General features: G+C 50.7%; 1 protein-coding gene across 12 annotated transcripts in view; it reads right to left on the bottom strand.

Annotated features, from left to right (window-relative positions):
- Positions 1-17,977, bottom strand: part of LOC140393996 (voltage-dependent L-type calcium channel subunit alpha-1S-like) — an 804,045-nt gene that overhangs the window by 422,111 nt on the left and 363,957 nt on the right. For all 12 annotated transcript variants that reach the window (XM_072480735.1, XM_072480727.1, XM_072480737.1 and 9 more), the window contains one exon: positions 4,616-4,723. In XM_072480735.1, coding sequence (XP_072336836.1) covers positions 4,616-4,723 — 108 coding nt within the window. The remainder of the gene's footprint in view (positions 1-4,615; positions 4,724-17,977) is intronic.

Below are 17,977 nucleotides of genomic sequence, written 5' to 3'. Positions count from 1 at the left end.
TGGCAGCGCCAGCCCTCCTCGGTCCCTACTGCGTTCCAGGAACCCTCTCCTTACTCTCGGGGTCTTATTCGCCCACACAATACTCCTGCCTACTCTCTTGAAAAAGGCCTTAGTGATCACGATGGGAAGGCACTGAAACACAAACAGAAACCTCGGAAGGACCATCATTTTGACCGACTGCACTCTACCCGCCAGCGAGAGCGGTAACATGTCCCATCTTTTGAAATCCTCTTCCATTTGCTCCACCAACCTCGTCAGATTCAGTTTATGTAGGGTCCCCCAACTCCTGGTTATCTGGATCCCCAGATACCGAAAGCTCCCCTCCGCCCTCCTCAGCGGTAGGTCCCCTATCCCTCTTTCTTGGTCCCCCGCCTGTAATACAAAGAGCTCACTCTTTCCTACATTGAGCTTATAGCCCGAAAACTCCCCAAACTCTCTTAGAGTCTGCATGACCTCCACCATCCCCTCCATTGGATCCGCCACGTACAGCAACAGGTCATCCGCATATAGCGACACCCGATGCTCTTCTCCCCCTCGGACCACCCCCCTCCATTTATTAAGACTCCCTCAATGACATGGCCAATGGTTCGATCGCCAATGCGAACAACAGGGGGGACAGGGGGCACCCCTGCCTCGTCCCTCGGTACAGTCGAATGTACTCCGACCTCCGCCGGTTCGTCACTACATTCGCCATCGGGGCTCTGTAAAGGAGCTTAACCCAATTGATAAACCCTACCCCAAACCCAAACCTACGCAGCACCTCCCAGAGATACTCCCACTCTACTCGGTCAAAGGCCTTCTCCGCGTCCATAGCTGTCACTATCTCCGCCTCTCCCTCCTCCGATGGCATCATTATCACGTTTAAGAGCCGCCGCACATTGGTGTTTAGTTGCCTGCCCTTTACAAATCCCGTCTGGTCCTCGTGGATTACCCCCGGGACACAGTCCTCGATCCTCGTGGCCAGCACTTTTGCCAGCAACTTTGCATCCACATTGAGGAGCGAGATCGGCCTGTACGATCCACATTGCAGTGGGTCCTTGTCCCGCTTTTGGATCAAATAAATTGTTGCTTCCGACATTGTCGGGGGCAGGGTCCCCTCCTCTCTTGCCTCATTAAAGGTCCTCACCAGTAGCGGGGCCAACAGGTCTGCGTACTTCCTGTAGAACTCCACCTGGAATCCATCCGGTCCCGGGGCCTTCCCCGCCTGCATGCTCCCCAAACCCTTGCTCAACTCCTCCAACCCAATTGGTGCCCCCAAACCAGCCACCTCTTGCTCCTCCACCCTCGGGAATCTCAGCTGATCTAGGAATCGTCTCATCCCCTCTTCCCCCACTGGGGGCTGGGATCTGTACAGCTCTTCGTAAAAGGCCTTGAATACCTTGTTTATTTTTGTCGCACTACGAATCGTGGCTCCCCCTCCATCTTTGACTCCCCCTATTTCCCTCGCTGCCATCCTCTTACGGAGCTGGTGTGCCAGCATCCGACTAGCCTTTTCCCCATACTCGTAGGTCACCCCCTGCGCTTTCCTCCACTGTGCCTCCGCCTTCCCTGTGGTCAACAGGTCAAACTCCGTCTGGAGTCGTCGTCTTTCCCCAAGTAATCTTTCCTCCGGGGCCACTGCGTATCTCCTGCCCACTCTCAAAATCTCTTCCACTAACCTCTCCCTTTCCATACCCTCTGTCTTCTCCCTATGAGCCCTAATGGAAATTAGCTCTCCCCTGATCACCGCCTTCAACGCCCCCCACCCGCACCTCCCCGTTGTCGTTGGCCTCCAAGTACCTTTCGATACACCCCCTCACCTTCCCACACACCACCTCGTTCGCCAGCAGTCCCACATCCAGCCGCCACAACGGGCGTTGGTCCCTCTCCTCTCCCAGCTCCAGTTCTACCCAGTGTGGGGCATGGTCCGAAACGGCTATAGCCGAATACTCAGTCCCCTCCACCTTCGGGATGAGTGCCCTACCCAGAACAAAGAAATCTATCTGGGAGTAGGCTTTGTGTACATGGGAGAAGAAAGAAAATTCCCTGACCTGCGGCCTTGCAAACCGCCATGGGTCCACTCCCCCCATCTGATCCATAAACCCCCTAAGTACCTTGGCCGCCGCCGGCCTCTTTCCAGTCCTTGATTTGGAGCAGTCCAGTGTTGGATCCAACACTGTATTGAAGTTCCCTCCCATTATCAGGCCTCCTATCTCCAGGTCCGGAATGCGCCCCAACATGCGCTTCATGAATCCTGCATCATCCCAGTTCGGGGCGTATATGTTTACCAACACCACCCACGTCCCTTGCAGCCTACCGCTCACCATTACATATCGCCCTCCATTGTCCGCTACAATAGTTTTGGCCTCAAATGACACCCGCTTTCCCACCAATATTGCCACCCCTCTATTCTTCGCGTCCAGTCCCGAGTGAAATACCTGTCCTACCCATCCCTTTCTTAACCTGACCTGGTCCGCCACCTTCAGATGTGTCTCTTGGAGCATGGCCACGTCCGCCTTCAGTCCCTTTAAGTGCGCGAACACTCGAGCTCTCTTCACCGGCCCATTCAGGCCCCTCACATTCCACGTTATCAGACGGATTGGAGGGGCTCTCACCCCCCCCCCCCCCCCCCATGCCCCGCCGACTAGCCATCTCCTTTTCTGGGTCAGTCCCGTGTCCATGCCTCCCTCACCCTCCAGTCCCCCAGAGGGGGGACCCCCGTCCCGACCACCTCTTCTGTGTCCCATTCCCTTTCGGCCAGTGCAGCAGCAACCCTTTTTCCCCCCCCCTTCCCCCCCTCCCCTCCCCCCGCTAGACCCCTGTCTAGCTTTTTTGCTCCCCCATGTCACTCCCGTAAGTCAGCTGACGCCTGCTTCCCCCGCCGTCCCATTGACCTCCCCACGTGGGAGTCTCCCAATCCATATGCATTCCTTCATTCCCCTTCCCGCCTTTCTTCCCGCGCGCGGGAAAAATCCCCGTGCTTTCCAAAGCCCGCTCCGCCCCCTCTGGCGCAGCTCCTGTCGCGGCCTTGTCTCTCTCCCCCAGCCCATGTAACATTTCCTGCGCGTAATTGACCCCCTATATACAACAACCATCACACATCAAACCCCAAAACATCCCCCCCACCCTCACAAACCCTCAGTTAGAGTCCAACTTTTCGGCTTGTACAAAGGTCCACGCCGCCTCAGGCGTTTCAAAGTAATAGTGTTGGCCCTTGTATGTGACCCACAGTCGCGCTGGCTGCAGCATTCCGAATTTCACTTCTTTCCGGTACAACGCCGCTTTGGCCCGGTTGAAACCCGCTCTCCGCTTTGCAACCTCCGTGCTCCAGTCCGGGTATATTCGGATCTCTGCATTGTCCCACTTACTGCTCCGCTCCTTCTTGGCCCATCTCAGGACGCACTCTCTGTCCGTGAACCGGTGGAACCTCACCACCAATGCCCTTGGCGGCTCATTTGCCTGGGGCTTCTTCGCCAGCACCCGATGTGCCCCGTCCAACTCCAGCGGCCTCGAAGGGGCCTTCGTGCCCATCATCGTCTCGAGCATCGTGCTCGCGTATGCCCTGGCATCAGCCCCCTCCACTCCCTCAGGGAGACCCAGGATTCGCAGATTCTTTCTCCTCGACCTGTTCTCCAGGTCTTCGAGTCTTCCCGCCCACCTCTTGTGTAGCGCCTCGTTCTGCTCCACTCTCACCGCCAGGCCCACGAGCTCATCCTCGTTGTGACTGACTCTTTTCTGTACCTCCTGGATCTTAGCTTCGTGAGCCTTTTGCGTGATCCCAAGTCCTTCAATTGCCGAAAGCATAGGCGCCAACATCTCTTTGCGCATCTCCTCGCGCTGCTCCTCGAAGCAGCGCTTGATGAACTCCTGCAGCTCCCCTTTGTCCCTGGCCGCCGCCATTTTGTTTTCTTTCCCTCGCTTCTCCCGTTGCTCCAGTGCCGCTCCTTTGGCCGTTACACTTCTGGTCCGTTTCATAGTGTTTGCTTCACCAGTCTGCCCCAAAAAGTCTATGGAAACTCCTGAAAAAGGTCTGAGACTCGGTTCCAGACGGGAGCTGCCAAATGCGCGACCTACTCCTCCATGGCCGCCACCAGAAGCCTCGTCCCCGCCTCTTCAATGGCCTTGGTAGATCCTTTCACAGTTGTTCTCTCTGCTGCTCGAATTCACCTTTGATAGAGTCAAGTCAGATTGCAGCTTTACGCCTGCCCTTCCCCCGCCTGCATGCTGGAAGAGGCCTCTGTCTATTGCTGCAGATCAAGCCAAATCCTTCACTGTTTCTGCCGGGTCTGGCAGCCAAAAGACACAACATTCCTGGGGGACACCGTCAGGGGAATGTTGCAGTCTTCTTCCCACACCGGGAAATGTCAAACAAATGCCGTGGGGGCCCTGTAAAAGATCCCAAAAGTCCGTTCCAAGCGGGAGCTGCCGAATATGCGACCTAGCTCTGCACAGCCGCACCCGGAAGTCTTGATTGAACGAACTTCAAGGTCTGGAGTATCTTTCTGATCTCAGCTGCATCCAGTTGCAGCCAGTGTTAGACCAGTGTACCTAACACGGCACTTGTATTTTAGAGTTTCATTTGTCACCAATGACCCGTTCACCAACAGTTTTTAAAGATCTCAAGCCCATCTCTTACCTTGAAAAGCTGCACCCCGAGGCAAGCAAACACAAACTGTAGGAGGGTGGTGACAATGACGATATTCCCAATGGTCTTGATGGCCACAAACACACACTGAACCACATGCTGCAAGAAAGAGCAGAGAGACAGAAGGTCAGACACTGATACTGCTACTGGGGGTAGGGGTGCTTTGGAATTAGAGCTGGCAGCACACCTTCTTTAAACAAGATGACTGCAGACAGAACTGGACAGGTCAAAGAGCCACGGCTGGACACAGAACCACCGGATGTACAGTTGAGCAGAGTGACTGGGAAAGTCGGAGGGAGGCACAGGGGCACTGGACGAGTCAAGCTGGTCACAGAGAGACTGGGAGGATCAAAGCAGGGCACAGAGGGACTGGGGGTATTGGAGCTGGGCACAGAGGGACTGGGGGTATTGGAGCTGGGCACAGAGGGACTGGGGGGGTTGGAGCTGGGCACAGAGGGACTGGGGGGGGGTTGGAGCTGGGCACAGAGGGACTGGGCGTATTGGAGCTGGGCACAGAGGGACTGGGGTTATTGGAGCTGGGCGCAGAGGGACTGGGGGGGTTGGAGCTGGGCTGAGAGGGACTGGGGGGGTTGGAGCTGGGCACAGAGGGACTGGGGGGGTTGGAGCTGGGCACAGAGGGACTGGGGGGGTTGGAGCTGGGCACAGAGGGACTGGGGGGTTGGAGCTGGGCTCAGAGAGACTGGGAGGGTGGAGCTGGGCACAGGGGGACTGGGGTGGGGTGGGCACAGAGGGAATGGGGGGGTGGAGTTGGGCACGGGGGACTGGTGGGCAGAGTTGACCATAGAGGGGTTTGGTGGGTTAGAGTTGGGCACATAGGGACTGGAGGCTGGAGCTGAGCACAGAGGGACAGGGGGTGGAGCTGGGCACAGAGGGACGGAGTGAGCACAGAAGGACAGGGGGTGGAGCTGGGCACAGGGGGGTGGGGGTGGAGCTGGCCACAGGGGGATGGGGGGGTGGAGCTGGCCACATGGGGACAGGGGTGGAGCTGGCCACAGGGGGACTGGGGTGGAGCTGGCCACAGGGGGACAGGGGTGGAGCTGGCCACAGGGGGACGGGGGCGGAGCTGGCCACAGGGGGACGGGAGTGGAGCTGGCCACAGGGGTACAGGGGCGGGGCTGGACACAGGGGGAAGGGGGGGCGGAGCTGGCCACAGAGGGCTGTGGGGACAGAGCTGGCCACAGGGGGAGGGGGTGGAGCTAGCCACAGGGGGACGAGGGGTGGAGCTGGCCACAGGGGGACGGGGGTGGAGCTGGCCGCAGGGAGACGGTGGGTGGAGCTGGTCATAGGGTGAGGGGCAGCTGGCCACAGGGGAACTGGGGGCGGGGGCGGGGCTGTGCACAGGGGGACGGGGGGTTAGAATTGGGCACATAGGGACTGGAGGCTGGAGCTGGGCAATGAGGGACTGGGTGGGTTGGAGCTTGGCACTGAGGGACTGGGTGGGATGAAGCTTGGCAATGAGGGACTGGGTGGGTTGGAGCTTGGCACTGAGGGACTTGAGGCTGGAACTGGGCACAGAGGGACTGGGGGCAGGAGCTTGGCACAGAGGGACTGGGGAGCTGGAGCTTGGCACATAGGGACAGAGGGCTGGAGCTTGGCACAGAGGGACTGGGGATCTGGAGCTTGGCACAGAGGGACTGGGGGTACTGGAGCTGGGCACAGAGGGACTGGAGGCTGGGCTGGGCACAGAGGGACTGGAGGCTGGATCAGGGCACAGAGGGACTGGGTGGGTTGGAGCTGGGCACAGAGGGACTGGAGGCTGGAGCTGGGCACAGCCAGATTGGGACAGGAGCTGTGCACAGAAAGCTCGACAAATAGGGATATCGTCCTGTTCTTTAGTTGAGAGCAATTCTTCCAAATTCTGCCTCAGAATCATCCAGTATGTAACTAGCTAGCAAAGATGTCATTCAACGTTTTTGTTTTCATCCCCTAAATTATCAATACTTCATCTATGAGTACGTCTGTGTAATTTCATGATGGGTTCATGGGTTTATTGGTTTGTAGCACAGAGTTTGAATACCTCCATACATTATTGTTCAAAGGGAAAATGTTTCTTTCGAAGTATCTTTTGTTATCTGATGTTGCACAATTGTCTGTTGTCCACTTTAGTCAAAGTGAGAACTATACAGAATTTAAAATATAGACGGGAGTGAAGGAAGGTAAAATCCAATACCAGTGTTTTGTGCTTAAACAAAGGAGACTACAATGGGATGAGGGAGGAGTTGGCGAGGATAGATTGGGAGCAAAGACTTTGTGCTGGGGCAATTGAGGAACAGTGGAGGACTTTCAAAGAGGTTTTTCACAGTGCTCAGAAAAAGTATCTACCAGTGAAAAGGAAGGACTGTCGAAAAAGTGATAATCAGCCATGGATATCTAATGAAATAAAGGAGGGTATCAAATTGAAAGAAAAGACATAACATGTGGCAAAGATTAGTAGGAAACTAGAGGATTGGGAAATCTTTAAAGGTCAACAAAAAGCCACGAAAAAAGCTATAAAGAAAATTATGATAGATTATGAGAATAATCATAATATATTTTATATTTTAATCATCTCAGAATATAAAAACAGATAGCAAAAGTTTCTACAAATATATAAAACGAAAATGAGGAGCTAAGGTAAACATTGGTCCTTTTGAGGATGAGAAGGGGGATTTACTAATGGGAAATGAGGAAATGGCTGAGGCATTGAACAGGTATTTTGTGCCGGTCCATAAGACATAGGAGTGGAAGTAAGGCCATTCGGCCCATCGAGTCCACTCCACCATTCAATCATGGCTGATTTCAACTCCATTTACCCGCTCTCTCTCCATAGCCCTTAATTCCTTGAGAAATCAAGAATTTATCAACTTCTGTCTTCAAGACACTCAACGTCCCGGCCTCCACCGCCCTCTGTGGCAATGAATTCCACAGACCCACCACTCTCTGGCTGAAGACATTTCTCCTCATCTCTGTTCTAAAGTGACTCCCTTTTATTCTAAGGCTGTGCCCCCGGGTCCTAGTCTCCCCTGCTAATGGAAACAACTTCCGTACGTCCACCCTATCTAAGCCATTTATTATCTTGTAAGTTTCTATTAGATCTCCCCTCAACCTCCTAAACCCCAATGAATATAATCCCAAGATCCTCAGACGTTCATCGTATGTTAGGCCTACCATTCCTGGGATCATCCGTGTGAATCTCCGCTGGACCCGCTCCAGTGCCAGTATGTCCTTCCTGAGGTGTGGGGCCCAAAATTGCTCACAGTATTCTAAATGGGGCCTAACTAATGCTTTATAAAGCTTCAGACGTACATCCCTGCTTTTATATTCCAAGCCTCTTGAGATGAATGACAACATTGCATTTGCTTTCTTAATTACGGACTCAACCTGCAAGTTTACCTTTAGAGAATCCTGGACTAGGACTCCCAAGTCCCTTTGCACTTCAGCATTATGAATTTTGTCACCGTTTAGAAAATAGTCCATGCCTCTATTCTTTTTTCCAAAGTGCAAGACCTCGCACTTGCCCACGTTGAATTTCATCAGCCATTTCTTGGACCACTCTCCTAAACTGTCTAAATCTTTCTGCAGCCTCCCCACCTCCTCCATACTACCTGCCCCTTCACCTATCTTTGTATCATCGGCAAACTTAGCCAGAATGCCCTCAGTCCCGTCATCTAGATCGTTAATATATAAAGAGAACACCTGTGGCCCCAGCACTGAACCCTGCGGGACACCACTCATCACTGGTTGCCATTCCGAAAAAGAACCTTTTATCCCAACTCTCTGCCTTCTGCCTGACAGCCAATCGTCAATCCATGTTAGTACCTTGCCTCGAATACCATGGGCCCTTATTTTACTCAGCAGTCTCCCGTGAGGCACCTTATCAAAGGCCTTTTGGAAGTCAAGATAGATAACATCCATTGGCTCTCCTTGGTCTAACCTATTTGTTATCTCTTCAAAGAACTCTAACAGGTTTGTCAGGCACGACCTCCCCTTACAAAATCCATGCTGCCTTGTCCTAATCCGACCCTGCACTTCCAAGAATTTAGAAATCTCATCCTTAACAATGGATTCTAGAATCTTGCCAACAACCGAGGTTAGGCTAATTGGCCTATAATTTTCCATCGTTTTCCTTGTTCCCTTCTTGAACAGGGGGGTTACAACAGCGATTTTCCAATCCTCTGGGACTTTCCCTGACTCCAGTGATTTTTGAAAGATCATAACTAACGCCTCCACTATTTCTTCAGCTATCTCCTTTAGAACTCTAGGATGTAGCCCATCTGGGCCCTGGGATTTATCAATTTTTAGACCTCTTAGTTTCTCTAGCACTTTCTCCTTTGTGATGGCTACCAAATTCAACTCTGCCCCCTGACTCTCCGGAATTGTTGGGATATTACTCATGTCTTCTACTGTGAAGACTGACGCAAAGTACTTATTCAGTTCCTCAGCTATTTCCTTGTCTCCCAACACAAAATTACCAGCGTCATTTTGGAGCGGCCCAATGTCAACTTTTCTTCAAGGTGGTAGACACAAATAACATGCCAAAAACTGTTGACAAGGAGGCTATGGCAGGTGAGGACCTAGAAACGATCATTCTCTCTAAGGAGGTACTGTTGGGCAAGCTAATGGGGATAAAGGTAGATAAGTCTGGCCCTGATGGAATGCATCCCAGGGTACGAAAAGAGGTGGCGGGGGAAATCGTGCTTCTGGTAATTTACCAAAATTCGCTGGACTCTTCTAGGGCGGTTCCGTGACGTCACTGTTTAAATAAGGAGGTAGACAAAAGGCAGGTTACTATAGGCCGGTTAGCTTAATTTCTTTAGTGGAGAAAATGCTTGAATCTATCATTAAGGAAGAAATATCAAGACATCTGGATAGAAATTATCCCATTGGGCAGACACAGCGTGGGTTCATGAAAGACAGGTCACGTTTGGCAAATTTAGGACTTCCGGTGGTGGCGATGTGCTGATCAGGTGGCTCTCCTCCTAGTCGGACCCAACACAGTAAATTTACTTGAGATTTTAGCGCAAAAAGCCGCCCAACCACAAAAGGCACCAACAGCGCGAGAAGGACAGAGCATGCATGCGAACAACAGATTGAGGAGACGGTGAGAAGGCAGAGGCAGCATCGAAGGAAAGTGGCAGGAACAACGGGAGAGCAGACTGGCGGCCCCACGAGGCAAGGCGGAATCCCAGGCGAACCAGGAGGGGGAAAGATCGGCGACCCGAACGGCGGAGCAGGAGCCGACAACGACATCCCCTCCCCACACATGCACACACATGGGACCGGATGGAGGAACGTGTTGAAAAAGGAACTGACCGCCATGAAGGAAGCGATCAGGGCCCGACAAACTATAACTCCTTGAGCTTTACCATAGTCATGGGGATAGGAACAGACAGTATGGGAAGGTATTTAATTGGGGGAGGGGAAATGATACTGCTGTTAGACAGGAGCTGAGGAGCATAAAGTGGGAACAGCTGTTCTTGGGGAAATGCACAACATTAATGCGTGGTTGTTTAAGGAGCACTTGCTGCGAGTGCTGGATAGTTTTGTCCCACTGAGATAAGGAAGGAATGGTAAGGTGAAGGAGCCTTGGATGACAAGGGAAGTGGAGTTTCTAGTCAAGATGAAGAAGGAAGCTTAAGTAAGGTTGAGGAAGCAAGGATCTGACATGGCTCTTGAGCGTTACAACGTAGCCAGGAAGGAATTCAAAAATGGACTGAGGAGAGCTAGAAGGGGGCATGAAAAAGCCCTAGCGGGAAGGATTAGGGAAAACCCAAAGACGTTCTACACTTGTGAGAAATAAGAGGATGATCAGATTGAGAGTGGGGCCGATCAGGGATAGTGGAGGGAACTTGTGCCTAGAGTCTGAGGAGATAGGGAAGGCCCTAAATGAATATTTTGCTTCAGTATTCACTAGAGAGAGGGACCTTGTTGCTCAAGAAAACAGCGTGAACCAGGTTAATAGACTCAAACAGGTTGATATTAAGAAGGAGGATGTGCTGGACATTTTGAAAAACATCCGAGTAGATAAGTCCCTGGGCCTGACGGGGTATACCCAAGGTTACTACGGGAGGCGAGGGAGGAGATTGCTGCGCCGTTGGCGATGATCTTTGTGCCCTCTCTCTCCACTGGAGTGGTACCGGATGATTGGAGGGAGGCGAATGTTGTTACCCTGTTCAAGAAAGGGAATAGGGAAATCCCTGGGAATTACAGACTGTGGTGAGCTAAATATTGGAAAGGATTCTGAGAGATAGGATTTATGATTATTTAGAAAAACATAGTTTGATTAAAGATAGTGAGCATGGCTTTGTGAGGGGCAGGTCATGCCTCACAAGCCTCATTGAATTCTTTGAGGATGTGACGAGATTGATGAAGGTCGGGCAGTGGATGTGGTGTATATGGATTTCGGTAAGGCATTTGATAAGGTTCCCCATGGTAGGCTCATTCAGAAAGTTAGGGGGCATGTGATACATTTGGCTGTCTGGATACAGAATTGGCTGGCCGAAAGAAGACAGCGAGTGGGAGTTCACAGTTCATAGAATTTATAGAATTTACAGTGCAGAAGGAGGCCATTTGGCCCATCGAGTCTGCATCGTCTCTTGGAAAGAGCACCCTACCCAACCGCACACCTCCACCCTATCCTCATAACCCAATAACCCCACCCAATACTAAGGGCAATTTTGGACACTAAGGGCAATTTAGCATGGCCAATCCGCCTAATCTGCATATTTTTGGACTGTGGGAGGAAACCGGAGCACCCGGAGGAAACCCACGCACACACCGGGAGAACGTGCAGACTCCACACAGACAGTGACCCAAGCCAGGAATCGAACCTGGAACCCTGGAGCTGTGAAGCAATTGTGCTAACCACTATGCTACCACGCTGCCCACTGGTAGCGGATGGAAAGTATTCCGCTTGAAGGTCGGTCACCAGTGGTGTCCCGCAGGGGTCTTTTCTGGGATCTCTGCTCTTTGTGGTTTTTATAAATGACTTGGATGAGGAAGTGGAAGGGTGGGCTAGTAAGTTTGCCGATGACATGAAGGTTGGGGGAGTTGTAGATCGTGTCTAGGGCTGTTACAGGTTACAACAGGACATTGACAGGATGCAGAGCTGGGCTGAGAAGTGGCAGATGGAGTTCAACCTAGATAAATGTGAAGTGATTCATTTTGGATGGTCGAATTTGAATGCTGAATACAGGGTTAAAGGCAGGATTCTTGGAAGTGTGGAGGAACAGAGGAACCTTGGGATCCACGTACATAGATCCCTCAAAGTTGCCACCCAGGTTTATAGGGTTAATAAGGCATATCGTGTGTTGGCTTTCATTAACCGGGGGATTGAGTTTAGGAGCTGCGAGGTTTTGCTGCAGCTTTATAAAACCCTAATTAGACCACACTTGGAATATTGTGCCCAGTTCTGGTCGCCTCATTATAGGAAGGATTTGGATGCTTTGGAGAGGAGAGATTGACCAGGATGCTGCCCGGACTGGAGGGCATGTCTTATGAAGAAAGGTTGAGGGAGCTAGGGCTTTTCTCACTGGAGCGAAGAAGAAAGAGAGGTGACTTGATAGAGGTGTACAAGGTGATGAGAGGCATGGATAGAGTGGATAGCCAGAGACCTTTCCCCAGGGCAGAAATGGCTGTCACGAGGAAACATAATTTTAATGTGATTGGAGGAAGGTATAGGGGAGATGTCAGAGATAGGTTCTTTACACGGAGAGTGGCGGGTGCGTGGAATGCACTGCCAGCAGAGGTGGTGGAGTCAGAGATATTAGGGACTTTTAAGTGACTCTTGGACAGGCACATGGACAGCAGTAAATTCAAGGGGTGTAGGTTAGGTTGATCTTAGATTAGGATAAACGGTCGGCACAACACCGTGGGCCAAAGGGCCTGTACTGTGGTGTACTGTTCTAATGTTCTATGTTCTGACCTGCTATCTACCGGGAAAGCAGTACACCAACTACGCCAGACACGGGGGACCTTCTATGAACACGGGGTCAAGACTGACTTCCTACTGGCTCACCAGCTGAGAAAGCTGGTAGCACAAGTGGATAGTACTGTGGCTTCACAGCGCCAGGGTTCCAGGTTCGATTCCCTGCTGGGTCACTGTATGCGCAGAGCCTGCACCGGGGGATGTGATGTATCTGGAGTTCCAGAAGGCATTCAACAAGGTGCCGCACAAAAGGCTGGTGCCTACGATAAAGGCGCATGGCATTACGGGTAATGTATTAGCATGGATGGAGGATTGGTTAACTCACAGAATGCGAATGTGGGATAAATGTTTTTCTGGTTGGCGATTGGTGGCTAGTGGATTGTCTCAGGGATCAGTGTTGGGTCCGCAATTGTTCACAATTTACATGGATGATCTGGAGTTGGGGACCAAGTGTAATGTGTCAAAGTTCGCAGATGACACTAAGATGAGTGGTCGAGCAAAGTGTGCAGAGGACACTGAAAGTCCGCAGGGGGATATAGATCGTTTAAGTGAGTGGGCAAGGGTCTGACAGATGGAGTTCAATGTTGACAAATGTGAGGTCATCCATTTTGGTAGGAACAACTACAAAATGGACTATTATTTAGATAGTCAAAAATTGCAGCATGCTGCTGTGCAGATGGACCTGGGTGTCCTTGTGCATGAATCGCAAAAAGTTGGTTTGCTGGTGCAGCAAGTAAATAAGAAGGCAAATGGAATTTTGTCCTTCATTGCTAGAAGGATGGAGTTTAACGAAATGTTTCACGAAATGTTAAAAGACAGGATCTTTTAAAAACTCTTACCTTCACAGGAACAGGCCAGTCGATTTCAGCGGGAGCGGTGGGCAAGTGATTTCTGGGAGGTAAGTGTATCCTTTAAAAACTCTTACCTTCACAGGAACAGGCCAGTCGATTTCAGCGGGAGCGGCGGGCAAGTGATTTCTGGGAGGTAAGTGTATCCTTTAAAAACTCTTACCTTCACAGGATCAGGCCAGTCGATTTCAGCGGGAGCGGTGGGCAAGTGATTTCTGGGAGGTAAGTGTATCCTTTAAAAACTCTTACCTTCACAGGAACAGGCCAGTCGATTTCAGCGGGAGCGGTGGGCAAGTGATTTCTGGGAGGTAAGTGTATCCTTTAAAAACTCTTACCTTCACAGGAACAGGCCAGTCGATTTCAGCGGGAGCGGTGGGCAAGTGATTTCTGGGAGGTAAGTGTATCCTTTAAAAACTCTTACCTTCACAGGAGCAGGCCAGTCGATTTCAGTGGGAGCGGTGGGCAAGTGATTTCTGGGAGTTAAGTGTATCCTTTAAAAACTCTGACCTTCACAGGAACAGGCCAGTCGATTTCAGCGGGAGCAGTGGGCAAGTGATTTCTGGGAGGTAAGTGTATCCTTTTAAAAAAAACACTTCTTTTCTGTTTTATTTTTTTCGACCCGCGGACTTCTGGGAAGACCCCCCCTCCCCCCCAACCAATAAATTCTGGTGGAGAGGAAACCCGAGACACTACACGTGTAGTGTCTCCCACCCGCCCTCCTCCTCTAACCTAATAATAAGACCCATTGGTGTGAGGTAAGTGCCATATTATATGATTATTGTATTATATTATTAGCATTGTGCAGGTCAAGGTTCGGAGGTGGAGGAGCAATCTCTGTCAGGGAGAGAACCTGAGAACATCTAAGACACTCAGAAGGTAAGAAGGTAAGTAAGTGATTTTTACTCATTTTTACTTTTATACCTTTTTCAAATTGTGTGTGTCGGGGGAAACTGAAGTGACATCACAGAAAAGCTGTGACCTGAGTGGCTGGTTGGGAATCTACACCTAATTAAAAAATTAAGCATTGGTAACTAATTAAACATAATTACTTAATTATAATTTAGAGGGGTATCTAAGCCAGAGATCGGAGAGTACTATATTTAACTTTCCCATTTCTATTAGAAATCTAGTGCGAGGAAACGGATAGCAGTAACTTTGAAATTAAAAAAATATATATATTTAAAAAAAAACATTTTTTAATTTTAATTAATTGACGCAATGTCAGTTAGAGGGGTGCAGTGCTCTGACTGTGAGATGTGGTAGGTCCGGGAGGCTTCCAGCGTCCCGGATGGCTTCATCTGCAGAAAGTGCACCCAACTGGAGCTCCTCACAGACCGCATGGTTCGGTTGGAGCAGCAATTGGATGCACTTAGGAGCATGCAGGTGGCGGAAAGCGTCATAGATCGCAGTTATGTAAATGTGGTCACACCCAAGGTGCAGGCAGAGAAATGGGTGACCACCAGAAAGGGCAGACAGTCAGTGCAGGAATCCCCTGTGGTTGTCCCCCTCTCGAATAGGTATACCCCTTTGGATACTGTCGGGGGGGATAGCCTATCAGGGGAAAACAGCAGCAGGCAGAGCAGTGGCACCACGGCTGGCTCTGATGTTCAGAAGGGAGGGTCAAAGCGCAGAAGAGCAATAGTAATAGGGGACTCTATAGTCAGGGGCACAGATAGGCGCTTCTGTGGACGTGAAAGAGACTCCAGGATGGTATGTTGCCTCCCTGGTGCCAGGGTCCAGGATGTCTCCGAACGGGTAGAGGGCATCCTGAAGGGGGAGGGCAAACAGGCAGAGATCGTTGTACATATTGGTACTAACGACATCGGCAGGAAGGGGCATGAGGTCCTGCAGCAGGAGTTCAGGGAGCTAGGCAGAAAGTGAAAAGACAGGACCTCTAGGGTTGTAATCTCGGGATTACTCCCTGTGCCACGTGCCAGTGAGGCTAGAAATAGGAAGATAGAGCAGCTAAACACGTGGCTAAACAGCTGGTGTAGGAGGGAGGGTTTCCGTTATCTGGACCACTGGGAGCTCTTCCGGGGCAGGTGTGACCTATATAAGAAGGACGGGTTGCATCTAAACCGGAGAGGCATAAATATCCTGGCCACGAGGTTTGCTAGTGTCACACAGGAGGGTTTAAACTAGTATGGCAGGGGGGTGGGCACGGGACCAATAGGTCAGAAGGTGAGAGCATTGAGGAAGAACTAGGGAATAGGGACAGTGGGGCTCTGAGGCAGAGCAGACTGGGAGAAGTTGCTGAACACAGCGGGTCTGGTGGCCTGAAGTGCATATGTTTTAATGCAAGAAGTATTACGGGTAAGGTAGATGAGCTTAGAGCTTGGATTAGTACTTGGAACTATGATGTTGTTGCCATTACAGAGACCTGGTTGAGGGAAGGGCAGGATTGGCAGCTAAACGTTCCAGGATTTAGATGTTTCAGGCGGGATAGAGGGGGATGTAAAAGGGGTGGCGGAGTTGGCTACTGGTGGCAACACAGGTGGAGAAGGTAGTCAAGAAGGCATACGGCATTCTTGCCTTCATTGGCCGGGGCATAAGAATTGGCAAGTCATGTTGCAGCTGTATAGAACCTTAGTTAGGCCACACTTGGAGTATAGTGTTCAATTCTGGTCGCCACACTATCAGAAGGATGTGGAGTTGCGCTACTGGTTAGGGAGAATATCACAGCTGTACTGCGGGAGGACACCTCAGAGGGCAGTGAGGCTATTTGGGTAGAGATCAGGAATAAGAAGGGTGCAGTCACAATGTTGGGGGTTTACGACAGGCCTCCCAACAGCCAGCGGGAGATAGAGGAGCAGATAGGTAGACAGATTTTGGAAAAGAGTAAAAACAACAGGGTTGTGGTGATGGGAGACTTCAACTTCCCCAATATTGACTGGGACTCACTTAGTGCCAGGGGCTTAGACAGGGCAGAGTTTGTAAGGAGCATCCAGGAGGGCTACTTAAAACAATATGTAGACAGTCCAACTAGGGAAGGGGCGGTACTGGACATGGTATTGGGGAATGAGCCCAGCCAGTTGGTAGATGTTTCAGTAGGGGAGCATTTCGGTAACAGTGACCACAATTCAGTAAGTTTTAAAGTACTGGTGGACAAGGATAAGAGTGGTCCTAGGATGAATGTGCTAAATTGGGGGAAGGCAAATGATAACAATATTAGGCGGGAACTGAAGAACATAGTTGGGGGCGGATGTTTGAGGGCAAATCAACATCTGACATGTGGGAGGCTTTCAAGTGTCAGTTGAAAGGAATTCAGGACCGGCATGTTCCTGTGAGGAAGAAGGATAAATACGGCAATTTTCAGGAACCTTGGATAACGAGAGATACTGTAGGCCTCGTCAAAAAGAAAAAGGAGGCATTTGTCAGGGCTAAAAGGCTGGGAACAGACGAAGCCTGCGTGGAATATAAGGAAAGTAGGAAGGAACTTAAGCAAGGAGTCAGGAGGGCTAGAAGGGGTCACAAAAAGTCATTGGCAAATAGGGTTAAGGAAAATCCCAAGGCTTTTTACACGTACATAAAAAGCAAGAGGGTAGCCAGGGAAAGGGTTGGCCCACTGAAGGATAGGCAAGGGAATCTATGTGTGGAGCCAGAGGAAATGGGCGAGGTACTAAATGAATACTTTGCATCAGTATTCACCAAAGAGAAGGAATTGGTAGATGTTGAGTCTGGAGAAGGGTGTGTAGATAGCCTGGGTCACATTGAGATCCAAAAAGACGAGGTGTTGGGTGTCTTAAAAAATATTAAGGTAGATAAGTCCCCAGGGCCTGATGGGATCTACCCCAGAATACTGGAGGAGGCTGGAGAGGAAATTGCTGAGGCCTTGACAGAAATCTTTGGATCCTCACTGTCTTCAGGGGATGTCCCGGAGGACTGGAGAATAGCCAATGTTGTTCCTCTGTTTAAGAAGGGTAGCAAGGATAATCCCGGGAATTACAGGCCGGTGAGCCTTGCTTCAGTGGTAGGGAAATTACTGGAGAGAATTCTTCGAGACAGGATCTACTCCCATTTGGAAGCAAATGGACGTATTAGTGAGAGGCAGCATGGTTTTGTGAAGGGGAGGTCGTGTCTCACTAACTTGATAGAGTTTTTCGAGGAGGTCACTAAGATGATTGATGCAGGTAGGGCAGTGGATGTTGTCTATATGGACTTCAGTAAGGCCTTTGACAAGGTCCCTCATGGTAGACTAGTACAAAAGGTGAAGTCACACGGGATCAGGGGGGAGCTGGCAAGGTGGATACAGAACTGGCTAGGTCATAGAAGGCAGAGAGTAGCAATGGAAGGATGCTTTTCTCATTGGAGGGCTGTGACCAGTGGTGTTCCACAGGGATCAGTGCTGGGACCTTTGCTCTTTGTAGTATATATAAATGATTTGGAGGAAAATGTAACTGGTCTGATTAGTAAGTTTGCAGACGACACAAAGGTTGGTGGAATTGCGGATAGCGATGAGGACTGTCAGAGGATACAGCAGGATTTAGATTGTTTGGAGACTTGGGCGGAGAGATGGCAGATGGAGTTTAATCCGGACAAATGTGAGGTAATGCATTTTGGAAGGTCGAATGCAGGTAG

This window comes from Scyliorhinus torazame, chromosome 17 (assembly GCF_047496885.1).
Source record: "Scyliorhinus torazame isolate Kashiwa2021f chromosome 17, sScyTor2.1, whole genome shotgun sequence".
Lineage (NCBI taxonomy): Eukaryota > Metazoa > Chordata > Chondrichthyes > Carcharhiniformes > Scyliorhinidae > Scyliorhinus > Scyliorhinus torazame.
Note: the sequence above shows the minus strand (reverse complement) of the source record. Positions and strands in the feature narration are given on the sequence as shown.